The sequence below is a fragment of the Trichoplusia ni genome, chromosome 11 (assembly GCF_003590095.1).
Source record: "Trichoplusia ni isolate ovarian cell line Hi5 chromosome 11, tn1, whole genome shotgun sequence".
Classification (NCBI taxonomy): domain Eukaryota; kingdom Metazoa; phylum Arthropoda; class Insecta; order Lepidoptera; family Noctuidae; genus Trichoplusia; species Trichoplusia ni.
This window is the reverse complement of record NC_039488.1, coordinates 4,071,755-4,094,045: the sequence shown is the minus strand read 5'-3', so window position 1 is coordinate 4,094,045 and position 22,291 is coordinate 4,071,755. Positions and strand designations below refer to the sequence as shown.

At 35.2% G+C, this 22,291-nt stretch overlaps 1 protein-coding gene across 1 annotated transcript; it reads left to right on the top strand.

Annotated features, from left to right (window-relative positions):
- Positions 1-2,136: 2,136 nt before the first annotated feature.
- LOC113499113 (putative phospholipase B-like lamina ancestor) lies at positions 2,137-21,975 on the top strand. The gene is made up of 11 exons (XM_026879477.1): positions 2,137-2,301; positions 8,823-8,934; positions 17,175-17,583; positions 17,902-18,051; positions 18,168-18,423; positions 18,735-19,015; positions 19,146-19,380; positions 19,607-19,815; positions 20,130-20,289; positions 20,464-20,776; positions 20,982-21,975. Exons 3-11 carry the CDS (start codon positions 17,465-17,467, stop codon positions 21,314-21,316), a joined length of 2,058 nt encoding a protein of 685 aa, XP_026735278.1. The 5' UTR covers positions 2,137-2,301; positions 8,823-8,934; positions 17,175-17,464; the 3' UTR covers positions 21,317-21,975.
- Positions 21,976-22,291: the final 316 nt, after the last annotated feature.

The window sequence follows — 22,291 nt, the reverse complement described above, 5'->3', positions numbered from 1 at the left end:
TCTTGGGTAGCGTAAGATATGGTAATGTTACTAGACTAATCATTTGGCCGCTATCACGTTCTTTTGTCAACCTACTTTTTTTTTAATTTCTCGTGTGCTCAATTAATGCAAAATTTATGTTTTGTCTTGTGAAACTGAACACGTAATATTATTACCTAATTAATAAATAAATGGAACAAATCGGATTCATTTGTAACTGTTTGTTTTTGTTTCTTTTTCCAGAAATTAGATAATTTTGTATTTGTATGCACACAGTATATAATCTCAATTATCTATAATAAGTACTTATGTACTTCAAAATAATTTTGATACAATACAATAGACTAGTTTATTTTTAACTTGGATATTATAACAACCAATTGTTTATTATCACCAGGGTCATCGAATACTTAGGATGGGTGTAAACAGGTTTTGCCGCGGCTTAAAGTAAATGCTGTCATTAAAAATGATTATTAATAGGTAATTAAGTGGTCGATTAGACCGCAGCTAGATTCAACCGAAGGAAAACAATAATATTATAATTTACTAAGAGACCTACCACTACCTTCTGAACTACTATTACTACTATTGTTAATAAAAGATTCCACTCTTCACCAAGTAATGCGCTGTCAATGTCATGTATCCACAGCTGTACTACCTTATTCTGTTATACTATTATGTTGGATCAATGGATTATTGTTGTTACCAAGGGCCATGGAGTCTTACAAAGAGGTATCTTCTTTTACAATTAAGAGGCCTCGAGGATCGCCACCTCTTAAAGTGATATTACTACAGCTGAGGAAGCGGAACAAAGCAATAGACGGCGTAGAGTGGCGTCTTTCTTCCACAACTCAGGGCATGACCCTACTGTCCCTTCTTTAGAGTGTGAAACAATTTAAAATACATGAATATGCTCCTCCACTAGACCACCTGAAACGACTTTTGGTATTTATAGTATAAATTGCCGTTTGGAAAATTCTCACCTACGAGAAGTCTTCGATTCGGACACTAGTAAAAAATAATCAAATTGAATGCACACTACTGTAACTAATTTTACACTGAATGTCGTCAATGAAGTGATATTATCTCTTTAATTGACCTAACCCAAATCTAAATGATTTATTTAAGTAGCTCAATACATTCACTTGGATAACGAGACTACGTTAATAATCCGGTTCCTAAGTTAACCATGAAGGTGATGCATGCAACACTGTCACTGCAACTGTTTATGCTGTTAACATTGCAATGTCCGAGCCCGAAAAAAAAGTTGAATGACAGCTAATTGATGTTTCGATTGACCGATTCTATTCTATATCCTTTATTGTATATCCCTGATGCGTTTGTATGGCTTAGTACATCTATAAAATGCACCGTTAACCACTAAACTTATCATCTTAATAGTTTTAGGTACTCGCGTCGTAGATTCTGTTTACAAGCTGGCGGTGTGCGAGTAGATAGACAAGTCTAATGTTCGATGTTGATAGGGGTTATCGCCGTCTAGGTCGACCGCACTATAAAAAGGCGGGACCATTAGCATTAACCCGGTAGAATGTTTGGACAATCAGCAAGTTAAGCCGTAGTTCAAGGAGGATGCATTAGTATTAAGCAACCTCGATCAAACCTTGAAGAAGTGATTTATTTACCTTTGTAATGCTATTTTAATATTTGTCACAATTGTCGGAGGTAGCGGCATCTGTTGTTTCAAGCAAAGAGTTATCAATAGTGGTTTCATACTAGGATGGAAAATTTCCTCTCGATTATAACGTCGCGTCCTCACAACGTTTTAGTTTCATTAATATGACACAGATGTCGCTGTAAGTCTGATAGAAGTCAGAAGGGTAATAATAATGGATGTAGTATTTTATTCTTTCATTAATATTCTATATGGGGATCTATTGTTAAAGTTCCACTCATAAAGTGAGATGGATGATGTGAGTGAATATAGTAAAATAAATTATGTCGAGATATAAGAATTTTGATTTTTATCCGAACAGCTGATTACTTATTAGATGCTTCGTTTGCTCCATTGAATTATTAGGTTTTTTTGATGTTCCGTGCTAGTAAATAAGGTCGTTTGTCGCGCGGCACGTGTGCGGCGGCGCTTGCGCTTGTCGCCCGCGGCGTCACCAGGCGTCACGACTCACGAGCCCACACCGTCCCAGCCACTCGTCATTTCGATGTAATAACGAGCAGTCGTGTCGCTACAGGGCTCATTGTAGTTCACACGAAAGCCCTTAATAGTGCCTTTTCAAATGTAGTCCTTTGGTGTTATTCAGCGCAAAGGCTTTATATCTGAACTTCGAGAGGAAAATCGATGCAATCGTAAGTACATTGTTGATATTTTACATTATTTATTACAAAGACTTTAACAACATATTGCACAATTTCTACACTTTTCAGTTAATAGACTTACAGAAAATGATGAAACGTTTGACATGAGTTGGTATACATTCACAGTGGCTCTTTGTGACTTTCTCTTTGATATGAAACTTCACTACGACCTTTAATTTGCGAGCACGAGTGAGAACATTCAATCTGTATCGTATTTATGAATTTCACTCAATAAGAGTTCGCAAAACGTCACCCTAATCAAAAGCCATTCATAAATATCGAGATGGCAGTATAATGGGACGAGATATTTGTGTCACAATGGAGTCTAGACGCGCGGGCATCTGACCCCAAATCAGTTTATGAACCGAATAGCTCGGAACAATGTCCCCTAAACTTGCACGTGGTTGTTAAATATAGACCACGCTGTGTGGCGCTCAGGCATTATAACAAACCCGTCGTACAAAACCGCTAAACAGAAACATAAGTTAGAATATTGTAGAATTTTGAGGTCAAACACAAACAAATTTCATCAGCAAATACGCGCGTTCAGGAAACTATTTATCTGCGTCTGCCTTGAATTAAGTAAAACGCCTTGTACGAGTATTTGTTAACGGTACCTACGTACTAAATTAATTAGGCGCCAGCGTTACGTTACGGCACGATTTAACCGCAATATTTAACTATAATGTGTTGCTATATCAATCCTGTTGCTAAGTGATAAGATTGGGTGGAATGATAAGAAAAAATCTATGACTCATGTGCTAACACAATTCTAGGGATTTCTGGAAAAATATGAGTGGTTAAACACCAACGTTACACTGACCGGAAAATTACAAAATACTGATTTGCTTAGTTAAGATTGACGAATACGTTTGTACAATTACATGCAATGTATGAAGCACTGAGGACTAGTGTTAGTCAGCCATTAGGCACGTATCACTTGCATGATAAATGCTTACACGAGACGAGGAAATATTCATTATTCATGTTATTACATGGTAGTGATACAAACTTGTTGGGAAACTCTTGAATATTGAGTATATAATGATAAAAAAATCCTGATACTAAATTCTTTCTCAAATGAAACCCTCCCTTGTCAAAATGAGTGGGCTGTAGAGTTGTTATATTCTTTTTCATTTTATATTATTATGAAAACGCTTTGTAAACCAATAAAATGCATGCATGCAAGAAGTAGTGGTTTATTTCAAACGCGACGTAAACTATAAGTACAACGAGGAAAATTGTTTCGCTTTGTTAAATCGATTTCAATGCGCTGTGATAAGATTCGTTACAAACATTAAAAGTTTACATTAAAATCAAACGATATGGTTAAATCGAATACTTTTTTGCCAAACAGTTGAAGATACATTATACATGTACCATAATAAGTAATCTGTCTTCTGATATCTATTCTTTCATGATTGCCTACAACAATACGTACCTACGATTAAATGTAGGAAGAAAGGGTTGTCTTGTTAAGAATCACAAAATTATTTATTTAAATTTATGCGTATATAAAAATATAAGGACAAAACAAGTGAATACCTCAGAAGTTGTTACGAGAATTTTCATTCACATAACTCACTTAAAGGCTGTGAATCCTTAATTTGAATCCTTTATTCATATAGTAACTATGCTATATATCATCCCATATGCCATCAACAAAATAAATACTGTAGAGTTAACAAGTTTTGGTCTAGGCGTCTCTACTAAAAGCCTAACATTTATAATAATGATCGATCAACATGTAAAACAATATATTGTAATATGTACCATTTAACTTAATCAAAATTTCGAAAGAAAATGCAATAAAAAATGATAAAAAGAAACAATAGCGAAGTTCAAAACACAGGTAAAAGTAGAGTTGGTTCAAAAGAAATAGGATTTCCAAAGTACTACAATAAATCCAATATTTACAATCAAATCTCAAAATACATAAGCAATCGTTATAACGTCGATGTTAGTTAGAACTAGCACGAAGGTACCTATGAATGAAAGAGTATTTACAAAACATGTTAGCAAGGACCGTGTGAATGGCACTCGTGGAAATACCACAATTACGACTAAATTGTACCCGCACGCTGACATCCAGGTATGTATAATATGCCTATAGTTATTAAATACAGGTTGAATATGTTATCACAGTTATTAAAATCAAATACCCTTCTGTATGGTAGATCTTCATTTGTTTCATAGTTTATGTCCACACTAAACGGTGTAAGAAAATATGTACAAGGGTGTGTGAAAAATCTCTATCAGTGGACCTGTATTTCATCTTTAAGATACATTAAAAGTTATCATTAGATGAGGAAAGTATATTTTCAATTTAAAAAACTTGTAACACCATGTAGATGCTACGGAAGTGACTATCTAAAATCATTCGTTTTGAAAAGATAGTGATAAGTGTTTACACCTCCAGCGTGTTGTCGTAAGAACTTTCAAGGTTCTTAATAATTATAATGATGTCTTGGACAAACAGTAGCGTTTCCTAAACGTGCTCGAATAGTTTACAGAGCAATTATTCTATGAGGGTAATAGTAATAGAGTAGTAGTGGTTGACTTTTCGCCAACCAACAATATTGCAAAATAATATTGGACAACTTTCATTTAACGCCATCTAGCCTCAAACTAAGCAAGGCTTATTTTACGAGTACTATACAAATTATATACATACATAATAATGATAAATTACACCCAGAAACAGAACAAATGATAGTGCTCATCATATTAACATTTATCCTGGATCGGAATCGAACTTGCCAGGCCCTTTCCAGTGTCTCCAATTCTGCTATTTACAATAAATTGCCGATGACTGAATGAAAATTGGCTTATAATGTCACTTTTCGTATTCTACACAATAATTTGATTTTTTTTTATGGGACGGTACACTCAAAGTCAGTACAATGAATTTGAAATTATTGTATTGGCATAATGCTTAAGAGAATAGGAATAATTTCAAATTTATTCAAATTACAATTCATTCATCCGCCATTGTAAATAGCAGAATTGGGGCCCTGATTGGTCTACAACGCTCGCTCTAGCATTGTAACATTGCATCGCACAGAAGATGAATTTCGATTGATACAATTTCTCACAATTACAACATATTTGTAGGATTGAAAAATCGGGTTATTTTGAAAGGTAGAGAATCTGCTCCAATCCTTAGTCTACAGGAAAAAAGCTCTTCTTTTTTTTGCTTTTAAATTGTGTTTTAATGTCTGTTTTTGTTTTCATTTAGTGTAACTGGCCAATGCTGAACATTTTTTTTCGAAATAAATAATCATAACTTTTAAGAACATACATTGCTCTCAACAATATCTTACTGGGATATAATAACAAACATTAGAACTGTTATTAACCTCCTTTGTAAAAGTAGGTTTTCGATGCGTGGAATCTAGGAGAAGCGACTTGTAAAAGCGGTCATAATAAAGCCTAGATAATCTTTTTACTACATCTTTAAAATTTTATTAATAAATCGATCGTTACATAGATCTTTTCACATCAATAGTATTTGTGAAGGAATAACAACAAAAGATGTTTTTCTAGCATAGTTGCCAGATATTTTTTAAGTAATTGGCAATTCGGTCAATGCGTGGTTATGGAATGCGTTCATGAGAATAACAATATGCATTAAACAAACCCCAGTAGCCTACATTTTAATATTGTATCAAGATCAACTTTATAGTGATCAAATAGTTTAAAACCGTTTAAAACCGAGTGGTGTATGACTCGTTTATTAAATAACTGGAAACGTCCACTAAGAGGTTAATTTAATAACGATTAGTTAATAAATTAACCTCAGCGTGACTAAAATAATTAAATCATTCGATTGACGATCAATATAAAGTAGAGCAGAGTTATATTTCACGAATTCATGAATAATTAAATTGTTCTCAGCTTTATTGAAAGAACGCGTCAAGTGCGAATCGCTCAGGTGACACTGAGGGTTCCATAGAAATAAACCAAATAAAAGTGCATAAACCTGGTACCATTAAATTTGGTGCCTGTACCAGGCGTTAATTCATCTCTTTTTTATTTGTTTTTATACATGCTACAGAAGTACATAATCTGTGAAACTTTCAACAACGAGTCCCGTTTTTATCCTTTGGGTGCGCATAATTAAATATATCGTTATGCGACATAATGGCAATGTTAGGTAAGTGAAGATACATGTAACAATTTAAAATATGTGTTTATCAACTTTCTTTTACCTATACCTATCATAAAGATTAACTTGTTAAGATATATTTTATGGAAGCCACCTGTAAAGATTACACGGTTATTTAACTATCGCATATACACTTGAAATATAGCATAATCCCCGACTACTCACGCTGTAATAACACAGCATTAGTTGTTAGGGATTAACTGAAGGATGTTATTACTTATAAGTAATGTCCGGAAAATGTAATTTTATATAATGAGAGCCTATTTTCCGCATAGTGCCTACAGAAAAATATCTCCTCTGATAAACGTTTAATTCAATTAACTTACAATTATTTTTTAGTGTCATCATAGATTTGAGAGAATTGTACAGATGCCAGGATGGTACAAATAAATTGTCAAAAAAAGCATAGGTGCTATTCAATTAAGAACAAATTAATTAACATCCAAACCGGATCACTATTGAATTAGAAACTGACTCTAATAATCTGTCTCATAGCATATCCGCATTGATCAAAGTTGTTTTACCTTCCGAATGTCAACAGTCTACATAATTATATCAAACTCGAACAGTTCCGTTCTTTTAGTTCAACATGTAATTATTACATCATCCAGAACAAATGACGCTCGAAAAAAGTATTCTTACAAATATTCGCGGATGCCAAATGGAAAGGTTGACGTATTTTTAATGTTCAAAAAGTTAATTCATATTCTGAGGAGCGAGTTGTTCACATTGCCAAATATTGTCGTAGTAAATGACATTGAAAACACCTCAGCCGATATCTTGTGACTTGTGAGACATTTTCGACCAGACTTGTTCTGTATATACTTATATCATACCAGTGTAGATAATAAGAATAAATTTAAGATATCATGTACTTTGATACCTGTAGGTCAAGATTACGAAAGAAAATAACCAATAAATCTTATACTTATGAAATCAGAGCTAATTTGCCGGAAAGAGGCCTTAAACTTAAACATTAACAAAATTGTTCACTTTGCCAGTCGGTACAGTTCAATGGCACACCGCGCAGAACAGAGTTCGCTATTGAACTCATTCGGGGGCCTTATCTTGTTAATATACACTTATGTTCATACATAAATGTTTACATTGATCAAGTGCGTGGTTGGTGGGCCACCGCGAAGTGTCCCTGGGTCGTTAGTCGTCATCTCGAGCCGAGTCTCAGACGTTTGATGGCGGCTACAGGTGATCAGCTGTCGCTAATGTTTTAGTGTCGTATGACCGTCGCCCGCGCCGCTGTCTCTACCTGCCAGTACCTACTTAAGTACTCATTATGTTTATCAGTATGGCTCAAATGCGTCGTATGAAGCAGACTTTTTAATTATCGATCCTTATTAGAGACGAAATACTGTTTATATGTACACTTTAGTTGTTACCGACACATTTGTAAAACAGAGGTTATTATATTCTAAATACTACTACCAACAACATTTTATGGTTACAAAAAAATTAAAGTTTGAATGTCACATTTAGGTATTGCCCGTGACATTTAGCTGAAACAGACTCTACAATTAAACTGGATACAACATTTAATGTTGGTAGTACCTTCTATGATTTATAGTTAGGTCCATAAAATATTACAAGTTAAACGGTCAAAGATAACAATAATATGAACATGGCCCGCACATAAAGACAATGGTTGTTTAAAATCAGAATATTTAGATTCGTATAACTATGTCTGTACGTTGTTCGTGTATCAATCATCACGTATTTATCAACACTACGATTGGCGATATTGACAAGTGTTGACGACGGACTGACGATTCTTGCGTCTGTTATTACTGCGACGTGATTGATAAGAGATCATAAATGTGGAAAAATCTTAATATGAACGTGATGCTACTGATGATATACATTGTTTTGACTAAATGAAATTCTGCGTAGAACTGAATTCTAAATTGGATAAAGATAAAAGATTTTCAAACTTTAAATAAGGTTAAGAAGACGAGAAAGTAACTGGCAACTAGTATTTATTTCAAATGGCGTAGTGACCAAATCTTTTCATTGAAAGCTTGGTTTTTTTTGCAATAGTTTAAATCGAGTTCATATAAATATGTAGCGAAAGCCGTACATCCAACGTAGCATAAAGGTACATTAACACTATAAAATTTAAAAACTTAAATCAGAGACTAAAATATAATAGCTTTAACATAAGAACTCTGCTGAAAATTCTGAACAGATATATATTCTTGATACATTTTGGGAGTTAGAAAATCTAACTTCGTGTATCAAATCCTGTTGCTTTTGAAGCACGAATTTTCCGACCAGGTTTTACGTAAAGCAGGTTAAAGTATTGAGTTTTAAGTGTATGTTTGTATTGTTTCAGATCAGTTGCGGTCTAGATCAGTATCGACCGTCTCCCACAGTCTACAGCAGTGGTCTATCCCGATGGGTTGAGAACGCCGACGTTTTGTGATAGTGGTCACACCACTCACGCTGTAAGTATCAATTTTTCTACAGTATTAGTGAAAAACCCTGTCCGATCCTTGAAGGACAAATTAGTGACTTGCCAGAGGTGCTAAAAATATAGTACTTACATTAAAATATATTTCTCTAGCACAGCGTTAACGACAAATATTGCAATGAATTTCGGGAAATTCCCTGAACAAACAAAAGTCTAATTCAGATTTAACCTTTTGCCAATGACCACGATAGCATAGTTCATAAAGCGACTGAATTGCAATATTGCAGTATTGCATATGCAATGACCAGTTTTAGACACCTAAAATTCTCAAGCGGCCTTTCTTATTTTAAAGATAAAATAACCATATATATTCCTCTTAAACTTAAGTTACTTCAGTATTCAGAAGTTCCTCGAATATCAACAACAGAATTTACTTTCCTAATAAAGAATAACTTTCATAGCAACCACTTTATACTGGAGGACGGAAAACCACAAAGAAGTTTTTATTGGTCGCCCAAATTGAATTTTTGATTGATTTTGGCTATCAATGACTGTTGACTATTGTTTTAAGCAGCTTTTTGTATGCAATAGAATATAAGTTTTAGTTGGCACGGAAACACGGCCTGTTTCTTGATAATTGGTTTCAGAAAATGTGGAAATACTGGTACTATTTAATAGAGACTCATAGACTCTACATTTATTTCTGGTTCTTTAAAAAATATCGATTTTTCACTTGTAGCTAGCTACATTTGATCGTATTAGGTATATATCTAATCTAGTATGTAATAGTTGATTATAATACGATTTCATAATGTTATTTAGGCATTAGGTTGCTTCATTGTGAAATGCGGTCATCATCATGTTTTTGTAGGTGTTCGGAGTGAAAAGTAGACTATTTATAAATCTTTATGAACGGCAATTTTGTAAGTTTTTTTCGATAGTATGTTTTTCTACATACTATAACCGATTTTAAAGGCGTCTTCTTACATTTTTAAATGTTCGAGAATGAACTAGTTCATATGATCTACTAACTTTGATTATGTAAGCATCTAAGACAAATATGTCGTCGTTTTAATCGATCAATTTTAACTAGAGAGTGACATTTCCGCTTCGCTGCAATATAAAATGTCGTCGAGTAGGTAATATATGTATAATGAATCCAAATTAAACTTGTCTTATTTTGAATATAAAAACAGTCATTTATTATTAATTAAAACAAACAAATTAACGCAAAATAGGTGCATCGTCTGCTTGATAAAAATACGATCTGTGGCAGTCTTGTGATTGAAGGAAAAACAACGAAAAACAAATAGAAAAGAATTTTATATGTCTTTATGAAAATGATAATTGAAAATCCTAGCAAAAAAACGGGTAATTATGAACTCTATATTCCATATAGAGTCATTGTCGGGTGCAGACGTGTACGATGGGGTACCCCTTGGGGCAGATGGCGGTGTGGTCAGAGACGAGGTCGTTGCACTTTCGACTGGGGGCCTACCACTGTATCTAAGAGTAATATTGTTGCAATTGTGGAAAAGAGACGCCGCTCTATGTTGTATAGTGCTGTCACGTTTCCACATCTATAGTCATATTTCTTTGAGAGCTGGTAGTAGGCTCTCTTATCCATTCACTGTAAATTGCGCCCGTTGACATGCACCATGGGCATGAGTGCATTGGCCGACCAATTAGTTAGCAATGTCTCTTCTTATGAAAGCAATGAGAAAATAACTCCTGATTTTTTCTCACAGCATTTGCTGCTTGATATATGTTGTTTTGAGTTATTGATGTTATAAATTAGCATTTTATGAGCTAATCAATCACATCATGGTGTAATTTATTATAAACCACCAAAATCGTTTCCGATTCGAATTGAAAATTGTTTTATTGATAACCCCATAAATTATAAAGTTCAAAGGAGTTTACATTAATTTATGTAACTACATGTTAAAATAATGTATTTTTGATCTACTATATTCAAAAATACACTAAACCTGAGCTTAAATTCTGTTTTTACTTTATCTGGTAGTAGACCTAGTATTTTTTTAAGCAGAGGGCAGACCACCTCGACGTATAATGATCCTTTAAGTAAATAAGGGTTGCCTTTACATTTCAACTAAACGGCACTTTTGATGATCATTAACTAAAGAGAAAGCGGTCAATACAGCGAGCTATGGTCTTGCGAGAATATTGTGACGGTTCGTTTGAGCTCGGGTGTACTCGGCAAGGCTCGACAGATGGTAAATAAAAAATCGTATTGTACTTTGACAAACCGGGAGCCTTCCACCAACTTTCAAATAAGACTGCTGCACTTGTGGAAGAGAGATGTCGGTATACGCTGTATAGTGCTATCTCGCTTCCACAGCCTGAACTTTTTAACTTAAAGCAGTGGTGGTAGTCCTCGCTTCTCTATAGACATGCCTTTTTTCATCCAGACAGGAATTTCCGGTCGTGTGCGAAGTCCTACGGGTTCGTTTGAGGTTAAAGAATTCTTACTTAGGTATAGTTTTCCTGTTTCATGTATAGGCTTAAGGAAAAAAATCTTTGTAATCATAAAAGTGTGATACGCATGAACTTTGGAAATGATTGTTTGAAAATTTTCGATTTTGGTGATAATTCAGGCAAAGCAAAGTTTTTATCTGAAAATAGGCAGGTAGAGGTAGAGACAGTTATTTCTTACCCTGAAGACGATTTAATTGAGGATAATTAATTTGCAAAAAAAAGCACGTAATTATAATGAATTAGTTCGCGTCGTCTCCCTTCATCACGATTTACCTGGAGCTATTATCGAGTATAATATACAATGACAACAATATTGTCTTACTTTCACAATAATGTCGCAAGATATCGTTCACGACACAATGTTGTACCGATGTTGCTGTTGTACGTGGCTTCACAACTCTGTTTCGAACTTGCTTATCGCATAAGAAAAATCGAATAGAATATTTAAAATATCTTCTCGATTTAGCATTGAATGCCAAGGGCACATTTATCTGAACACGTTACCAAATCTACGTAAGTGAGGTGTTTGGTATATACAAATACCACACCTATACACATGTATATAGGGGATAAACTAAACGTAGCTTTGCTCCCAGAAATAGAGCGCGATTGCCTAGGTGTGCATACATTGATCCCAACCGTATTTTATGATCGATTGCAAGCATTAGGTATCATTCTGTGACGCAAAATAATATTTCTGTTACATTTTGCAACATCACATGTGTAGTCAGCAAACAAATCGATACTTGTTTCTCTTTTATTTATGATGATTGTTCACAAATCTATAAAAATTAAGTCATAGCAACGCAAGCATAGGATTTCGTTGACGTTGCAGCAGGTGAAAACGGTGTTTTAATTTAAAAGACTTGCTTGCGCATCTCCATAGACGTCACATCATAGATAAATAGATTAAAATATCTCTATAGGAATTAATGTCTCTACAAATAACAAGTCAACATTTACTTGTGTTTTGTAGTGTTCACGAGTAGAGCTATCTCCGTGCTGGCGAACCTCGCATAAACTTTGACGGTCAGAGCGGCACTTGCCTTGGAACCAGTCAAAGACACGTGCGGGAATAAATATATACTAGAGCATCATCATAAAATTCATAAAAGCGAATGTATATTCTGTACCAGCCGACCGTATTGATTTACTTTAGATATGTTTACGTTTTCGCCGAACGTACTTCTGCAAATTCGGTTCTAATATTTATAATAAAGTAACATAAATTCTGCGAGTGCTACGAGAATAACTCGTCTACGATTAGGTGTTCCTCTTATTTCTGCACAAACTTTACAGTTTAACGCAGCTTGAAATCCTAGTTGTAATGTTCTGAGGAAATTATTTGTGTTTCCTTGACCGTGAGCACCGTAACACGAGTCGACTAGTTAAGTGTCCTCTCACGGATCTCGGGTAAGTCTACAGATAACTTGTGCGATTGTTTAGACATTTATCAGCTACGTTTCCTAACACGTTCTTTGTCTCTAAGGGATTGGATGATCTGTCTAATGTTGTAATAGGAAGTGCGGTGGAATAAGATCCGTGGCCTAGTTGCTAAGGCGCTAAGTACTGGCGACAGACAAGACCGCTCGGATTGCACGATAAGGACAAAGTACGGAAGCACTGGCTTGGGCGTGCGGTGTGCGGCCCGGGCTCGTGTCTGTGTCTGTGTGATTGCACCCGTGATGCTTTGTCATAACTTTTTACCGTAAACATTAATCTAAGTGCACTTTGCTTAGTATTATTAGCAGTGCAGCAATACTGCTGATAATGCTTTTGTATTGATTAGCTAAAACTCTGTTAACGGATTATGGGATTAGGCATTCCCAAAGTATGCTATTCGTTGATAGCCCTTAATAAATAAATATTTTTCTCATAATTCGACACTTAAAGACTTTATCACAAAGCAGTAAGATTGGTATTAGAACATTTTTGTCAGTTACAAGCGACGTTGGACCACACCATTGTAATCTTGAAAAGGATTTGTGCGAAACTGATTTTATAATACACGCATTGTATGATGGTTCCAACCGGTACACGGTTCCATAGTTACACCGATTGTTCATTGTGACTGAAGGTTTGTAAATGCATCGTTCATTACGGACTTCTAAACAGTCACGGTTTTACCGACAAAGGCAAAATTCCCACAAAATACTGAGTGATTGACCTTATTTTTGCGTGTTCTGCGTAAAGGCAATACCTTGCATGTTTTATGTATAAATGACAGGTTTAATACTTCATAATTAATTTAATTGATCCCTATATTTTTAAAATTTGTAATTTGATCCCTATAACAGAAAGGGGAGAAGTACTTTGGAGGTTGTAGCTTGTAAGCTCCTTTCTCAGACAATACCTTACGTGATAAAAAATGATAATTTGTATATATTGACGCAAATACCACCTAAGAAGAAATTTACTCAGTTGCGTCAATACATCTTTAAATTGTTTGTTCTGAAAAAATAAACGTTGTGACGGCACGTGTTTGTCCTCAGCTGTTGCCAACGGATCAGGGCCCCGATTCTGCTATTTTACAATAGCCGTTTAATTCAATTGCCATTCAGCAATTGAATTAAATTTGTAATTATTCCTATTCTCTTACGAATTTTGAAAATACCATTATTGGAACTTAATTGTATTGACCTTGAGTCTAGCATCCCACATTGAATTTCCAATTATTGTGTAGCAAAATGCTTAAGAGAAAACGAAAATTGTCCTTTTACGCCAAATTTCATTCATTCGTCGGCCATTTTAAATAGCAATATAGGGGCCCAGTGGTAGTGCTATTACTGATGGTTCAGATCATAGCACAAAAGCATTAATTAAGAATTATATTAATCGTCATTGTCTTTATGGTATATTTATTATTGTCACATTTGTCACTGGGTTTTTGAGATATGTGTCTATGATGTATGGTTGTAGAACATTGCTGCGATTTTTTTACCGGTTTCTCTTTAGATTGGTAAATTTTTAAAGTTGTTACTGTTTATTTGCAAATGTTAAGCAAAATAAGGTCTAATCAAAAAGAGCATACTGTTTTCATAGTTTTAAAAAACGAACTTAAATTTAGCAAACAGGGTGATCTTATTTTGGAGCAGATCTGCAGAGTTATGCCAAGTAACTGCTTCACCGGACTATGAGCGGGTCAATCGCCCGGTCTTTCTTTGAAAAATAACGAACGCTTTATCTGTTTTAAATGATATCCCCAATTCGGGAAAAATAGCATGGTGCTTTTGGGGTTTAGAAGAATGTTAAATGGATTCATGTAAAAAGCTTTTGAATGGGCTCAGACGGGTCGATACAACAAAAGCGGTGAACTGCTATACTGCAAGGACTGGACACAAAACCTGTATTAATTTGTAAATAAAGAACAATTTCCTGTCAGTACAATTGCTTAATACTGCTAGATATAAAAATGAAACACCAATATTCGAAAAGCTGATAAAAAAGTCTCTGCAAACACACTTACGTTCGCGAAAACTGATTCGTTATAGAAATTATAGCGTTACCTACATTACTTAGATAGGTAGTTATAGTCGGGTTATTATTAGGCGTTTGTCTAACTTATTCCACGTGTGGAGTAGGTAGTGTATGATTTCAGGTACGGACCATTGTTGCGAGTGCACTTGTGCCGACGAGATCCTATATACCTAGTCTGACGGAGAAGCCCGTGTCGTAGTTCGAAAACACTCTCTTTTTATATCACCGTGAAATGTTAGTGTTTCTTTATCGCACGATACGCGTGATTCGATAGTCTTTTATTTATTAAAAGCCATAGCTAATTGTGAATACGTAGATACATAAATTGTGATATAATTCTAGAACGACAATACGCGATATGAAAGCTTAATTTAAATCGTAAGTACATAAAATATATTTATGATTCCTTTTTTAAAGACGTTATCATATTAAACAAATATGTGACGATATGTCTTGGACTTTTCTGCTAAGTAGGTGTTATATCTTGGCTCAAATTGTGTGCTTAAAAGTTGTGTGTCAAAACAAGAGTTAAGTACATTCTGTACTGAATTGTTGATAAGTTTTAACAATGGAATGACGATATTTAACAAAAACAAATTGTAGTGATTGTTAGTGTGACGTCCCTTGTAAATATTCGGGACAAGTTGTTGAAGTTAGCATTTTATGAAGCATTTATTTTGGCCTAGTAATGAATATTACAGGAGCCTGTCGGCGGAATTCTATTAATTTTATCGATAAATATATCATAACTGAACGAACACCCTTTCAACTAAGTAAATCTATAAGCCACCAGTGACACACATCCACAGAAAAACTAAGTTCCTTATCATTAAGAAAACTTCCACCTGTTTTGCAACAAAGCAATTTTTCCGAGTTCAAGCAACGCAAACCAATGTTATTTGTCTAATATTCCAGTTTTAGTAATTATACAGTTATAGATAACGCGAGAGCGCAATCGGTATACATTAGAGTATCTTGTATTGATACAATGATAACGTGGTATATCTACCTGACTACTGATGTTCACAATCCAGTCGTGACAGGGGAATCTATGAACGAACAAACCTGTTAAGTTAGTGAAGTGTCTGTCCTACAGCCGACGAATCGGATACCACGTTAAACGTAGGAAAATCTCGTAAGTAGGACTTCTAGGATTCGATGCACCGTATTGCTCCGTACGGGAATTTCTCAAACATTATCAGCATTATACGAACGAAGACCTGTGTAGTATTGTTTGTTAAACATTGATATATGATAATAATAGTTGAATATGTCAACCTATAAAACTATAACAGAAAGTGACTATTTTGATCAGACTTTTCCATCGAAAGTTGTGCAAAAAAAATAGTTTAAACTACCAAAAATCGAGTGTTTCAAGAATAATTGTTTTTATTTATTGGTGACCGATAAGCGGTGTTGATGACATGAAACTCAAAGAAAATAATAGCTTTAACTGTATTTTCCATTGTGTTACATAAATTGTGCATGTTATTAGCATGTGTGTCTAAGATAAGTTTGGTGCATCGATCTATGACCCGAACCATTTACTTTATCAAACTGAAGTCGAATGATTTGTGGAGAAATTTTGCGTTGTGAATGAGAAATATCGTACATCTTAGATGTTATTGCGTTTCCAAAATGATTGATTGTTGACCACTTGGTTTAATGGCGTGTGGTTTCATCAGCTCTGTTTACGAATTTAAAGTGACGCGATTAGGAGAGTCACTATGTATTCGAGTTACTTTCCAATTAACAATTTCCTGAACTGTTTCTTGATTTATAAAACAAGAAACAAAAATAGGTACTCGTATTTACCGAGGAACATTATTATTTAAGTTTCGTTATATTTATAAAAGTCGTAAAAATAAGCTTAGCATAAGACACAGGTTAAGAGCTGAGAGATTTTTTACCCCTTTTCGTTTAAAAATCTTTGTTTACCATGACGGTCATGGTTTTAATACCGAGATTGTCACGCTTTCAATCCTTCAGCTGTTAACTGCAGTTGTAATAATGATCGCTATCGTAATAATACGTGAATATACTCGATAGAAAGCAAAATAGCAAAATTCGAAAGGAAACATGATTATGAGGTCAATACTGGCTTTCGACCCACACTTATATTTGAAATCAGTTCTTGTATCTACTGCGGAATAACAACACCCCAATATTAATAAAATGGAAGCTTTATTATCGCTGAATTTTAAAAAAAAGACAAATTTAAACAGTCTTACAAATTAAATTACATTCAAATAGGCATACTGCATTAGACCGCTCTATAATTGTTTATTATTGTTACAGACATAAAAGGGAATTTAACTGAAAAGGTGGTGCCAAAGTACACCTCAAAAATAATTGGTCGACGAGGTATAATCAATGCCGACTCCGAGCACAGCCACCGGAGCATCGTCTGTCACGCCGTGATCACCCTCCACCCGTGCCACCATCTTCACAATTTTGATGGTCACTACCCCGCTGGAGAAAATCATCTACACGCACTGTCACTTCATTATTATTAAGTTTCTCAATATTTTCTTCATTTTGTAGTTCTATTTATCTATTTTATATATCAACTTGTTATCAATTTGAATATGAGCAAGATTCTAAAAGTCGTCGGGGCCTCATGGCTCCAGACGAAAATCAGCTCCTACATCCTCGGGATCCTCGGTCTTCTCTCAATCTTGGCCTTATTTGTTGGACAGATCGAAAGGTTAGTACAATTTAATCATTTATCTCTAAACACAGGAAACATCTTGCACTAACTAGCGGTCGTTAGAGATTAGCCCACAATCTAGATACTAGTGGAACAATTCTCAACAAATTGCGCTACAAGTACGCCATTATTAAAGCCATAATGTTTTCTTCAATCATAATAGGATCAACATGATTATATTTACAAGTGCAAAGATTCATTTGTTACTCACGTGGATGGCACGTACTTAAGGCATAATTCTAGTGCAAACCGTAACTAATATTTTGTTCAAACCATGTTGGATGGGGATTTAAAAGAGAAATAATATCTTTACAGAATTCAGGAAGATGGTAACTACGCAGCAACTGTATTCTTTTCAAACAAAACCGGTTATCGTATTGAATATTGGGGACAAAGTAACGAACTCAAAGACATACCAAGAGGCGTAGCTCGGGCTTACTTCAGGATGGACATCGATACAACGGGGTAAGTGAACGTAATAATAAGGCTTGTGTGGAAAACGGAGATAAATTTTGTTTTGAATAAGTATATAATCAAAATCACTCAAGATTTACAGACTAACGAGAAACCTTGTTTTTTAGTTGGTCTCTATTGGAAATTGAAACTGACCCATCGTATTCTGATGAACACCAAGCTTACGCGGCAGGCATTGTCGAGGGCGCTCTGACATGGTCTCTAATCCACTCGCATTTGGACAACACCATCCGCGCGAAATGCGGCGAAGATACAAACACAATGAAACAATGCGAAAAGTTCAGGGACGCTTTAGACAAGTCTGTGGATATCTGGAAAGCACAGGCCGCGGAACGAGGCGATGAAGACCCATTCTGGCATCATGTAAGAGAATTTTTCGTTTTAATGTACCGTGCGACATCTTCAAGAACAGATATTATTGATGACAGTAGTAAGGTTGGCAGGAGTAAACATGTGATAATGTAGTTGACTAGTTGAACACGAGCATAAGTAAGTCGCTGATGACTTTCCTTCTAGTTTCCAGGAAATAATAGATCAATTACGAAGCCTCATAAATCATTCAAATAAAAATAATTACAACCGTATATACCGTAACCATATATGAGACATATTCTGTCTGTATAATTTGTAGGCACAAAGTTACATAAATAACATCGTCTATTTTCCTTCCCCAGGTATCTTTGTACTACACGCAAATAAGTGGAATATTCACAGGATGGAAGCACGGAATTGACCGCAGCATGAAAGAATATGAAACTGATATTTCTGACTTATACTGGTTGAATTCCGTTGCCGAAGCACTTGAAATCCAACGCAAAATGAACCTAACTTTAGAAGATGAGTCAATTGCAACTGTTCCCCATTTATCGAGCGCATTTTTGAGAGTTGTTGACGACATCAATCATGATGGAACGCCTACAAAGAAGCTGTATGTTTCGCAAAACGCCGCAGGAAGGTAAGAAAGACGTCTTTAGTTTTTTGAACTTTAAGTACCTACTCCAAGAGTGCTAAATCTTTTAAATGTGCGTATAATTTTGCCAATTACTTATGATAATTTATATTTTAAATTACTGCCTTCATTTTAGTTACTCCTCCATGACTCGCATCCTAAAGAAATACAAACTAAACTATCACGTCACGTCAAAAGACACCCAACTGGTCCCCGGTACGTCAGTCCACTTCTCAGGCTACCCGGGCTCCATCACCAGCCAAGACGAATTTTACATCGTAAAGGGCAATGAACATAGGATGGCAGTCACGGGCACTGCTCTCAGAAACTACAATATCAAGCTATGGAAAGAGGTCAACATTACGGAACAAGTGAGTAATTTATCATAGAGAACGTAAATAATTCCCGTTCAACAAATAACTCAATAAGCGTTCTATTCGAGACACTGCAGTACATCATAAGACAAACATTCGTCATCCTAGACATTTACGCCCTACATGACTGATAATAAGTAAAGCGACGAACTATTGTTTGCGTTATATTATTCTGTATCTGTTTAACATTAAAGTAACGTATGAAAACTTTAAACATTTCCAGGTGCCTGTCGGTCCCCGAGTGTCAGCCGCGAACCATCTGGCGTCCAACGTGAGCTCTTGGGGCCATATTCTGGCCAGCAGCAACTCAGGAACGGGAAGCAAACAATGGCTTATCGTGGACTTTAACAGATTCGACACACTTCACACACCTCGCCCTGAAGAAGAAAAACCAGAGCAGAATGAAGTTGTTACCGAGAGCACTGTTGACAAGTAAGTTCAAAGATTAAGAGAATTAGAAGGATTAAAGCATCTCGGTATTGAAATCAAAGACTTTTCTGATCGTATCATACGTTTTCCTCAGAAACTGCTGAACAAAACGAAGTGGATTCGAGTTCAGCTTTTTACTCATCTGTAGGTTTCAACGTGAACCAAAACCAAAAACTATTAAATAGAGTTCCATTATTGTGTCTTTGGAGGCCTTGTATGTACGTATGATTAATTTTGGACGTAGGTAAAAAGTAATTTCAGCTGAAATCAAAATACTTCTAAAAGTGTCCACTAAGCATTAAGGTTTTCTTTTACAGGGATGTGAGACACATCGTGGTGCACCGCAACAGCAACGGACATTCCAAGGGACTGGTCGCGTTGGTGGAACAAGTTCCTGGACTGACACACTCAGCTGACTTGTCTGATGCCTTCTTGAAACAAGGCTATTGGGCTACCTACGGACTGCCATTTTTCAAAGTAAGTTCAACTGAATAGAATCAGTTAACACACGAATAATTTTAAAAATATTGTGAACCTCTGTCTTTCAAATTTGAAAATTTCATCAACAAATTTTCGCCAATAAATAAAGTAACCCTTCATCACTTCACTCGAGAATTAATTATTAAAATTATTTGATATTATTCGTTTCAGGATATCACCGACATCACACACGTTAACAAAATGGAAGAAATGTACGGCAACATATTTTCGGAAACAGGATCTTCAAGAGCTGTATTATTTAAGGAAGGTTGTAAGAACGCTACCAACTTGGAGAGCATCTTGTTGTTGATGAGACAAAATAACTTGACTGAGGCAAACAGCACTGCTGGTGACAACAACTGTGCCGGAGATATACACTGTATCTTGAGTGAGGAAGGGTACTGGTCTGTTGTTGGAGCAAGAGGAGACATCGGGAACATCCACAAAGAAGCCTATGGAGTAATTGACACTAAAGTCGTATCTGGTAAGTAGAACATACCTATGTCACTGCTTGTTCTGAGTTTACCTCCCAAAATATATACATTTTCAAAACTTCTTATTGTGTGTATTTATAAATAAATACACACTGTAAAAAGTGCTAGCACGCAAATAAGTATGTGTACCATGCAATCAAGTTACGAGCATCACTCAAAGTAATAAAATAGTCAAATTGTTATTTCTGCTTTCAGGAGCCCTCAATGAAAGCAAGTTGGAATTTTTCACGTTATCCGGTCCACCATACACAGAAATCCAGGCGAACGTAACACAAATATTACTCAACAAGGGGAACATTGCACCTATTTATACTAAACTACTCAATGATAATCCTGACATCAATGGGTTGGAAATCAGGGACCTCGTTCTACAAGAGCAAGAGAAGGCTGAAGAGGATAAACTGGATCTTCTCAACAAAAACACCATCAAACCGTTTGATTGGTCAGAGAGCGTATTCGTAAACTCAACACATGAAGGTCTACCAGACCGATGGGCTTTTGAACTCTACGCGCCTAAATGGACGTGGTGAATCTCCAAGTCATCATATCTCTCATAATAATTTGTTTTAATTTAATTTTAAGCCTTGGTTCATCACTTCCAAATAAGTAATAATAAGAATCGTATGCTAATCGTATTAGGCGCATTAAATACTTACAATTTAAGTACCCAAACCATTGGCATCCAACTTTATCTACTTTACGTAAATAAAAAGACTACACGGAAACTATTTGAAAAGTTTCTAAAATATAAATCTAATGATTTTTTTAAAACCAAGCTCCGTTTGTAATTTAATTTCAATGTTAACTTTAAGATTATTTATTGGGTTTATGTTCGTACCATTAATGTTCGTTTGTATATGTGTTTTAGACGAATTAGTGATTACCTGTTTCTGTGACTCAACCAGAAATTTACATTTTACATTGTGACTTAGAAGAAGGAATATGGATTGGTTTTTAATGAAATTTATATCTACAAAGTTCACATATTGGAACTTTATATTAACTTTGGACATGTACTTGATATGTACTTAATTGATTTTATCTATTTTCATATTTTTTATCTATTCTATGTACTTATGTGACATTTTATGATCCGAAAGGATCACCATTTGTTTAATAAAAATGAAGTGACTTAAATATGCAATATTCGATTTTGCTCTCGAAAATAAATGTTTCCATTTACCTATGATTATTTTCTTATTTATTATTAGAATAATTTATAAGTAAATAATTTCCCCTTTCCTATTTTTTTCCTTAGGTAAGATCTGAGTGATAAGTGGAGATTGCAAGTATTGGACTTAACTTGGGCCATTACGCTCTAATACCAGGAATACTTGCACCCTGAGCAAACTAAGAATAATGAACAACACATCCTGATCCATCAAGCAGTCTTATCTACAATTAGTATTCAACTAATTTAAGATAATAGCTACAACTTCCCAGTAAATACTTTTTTCATTTTGTAGAAAATATTTTAAAATCTGTGGCGTAGTAAACTGTCAGTT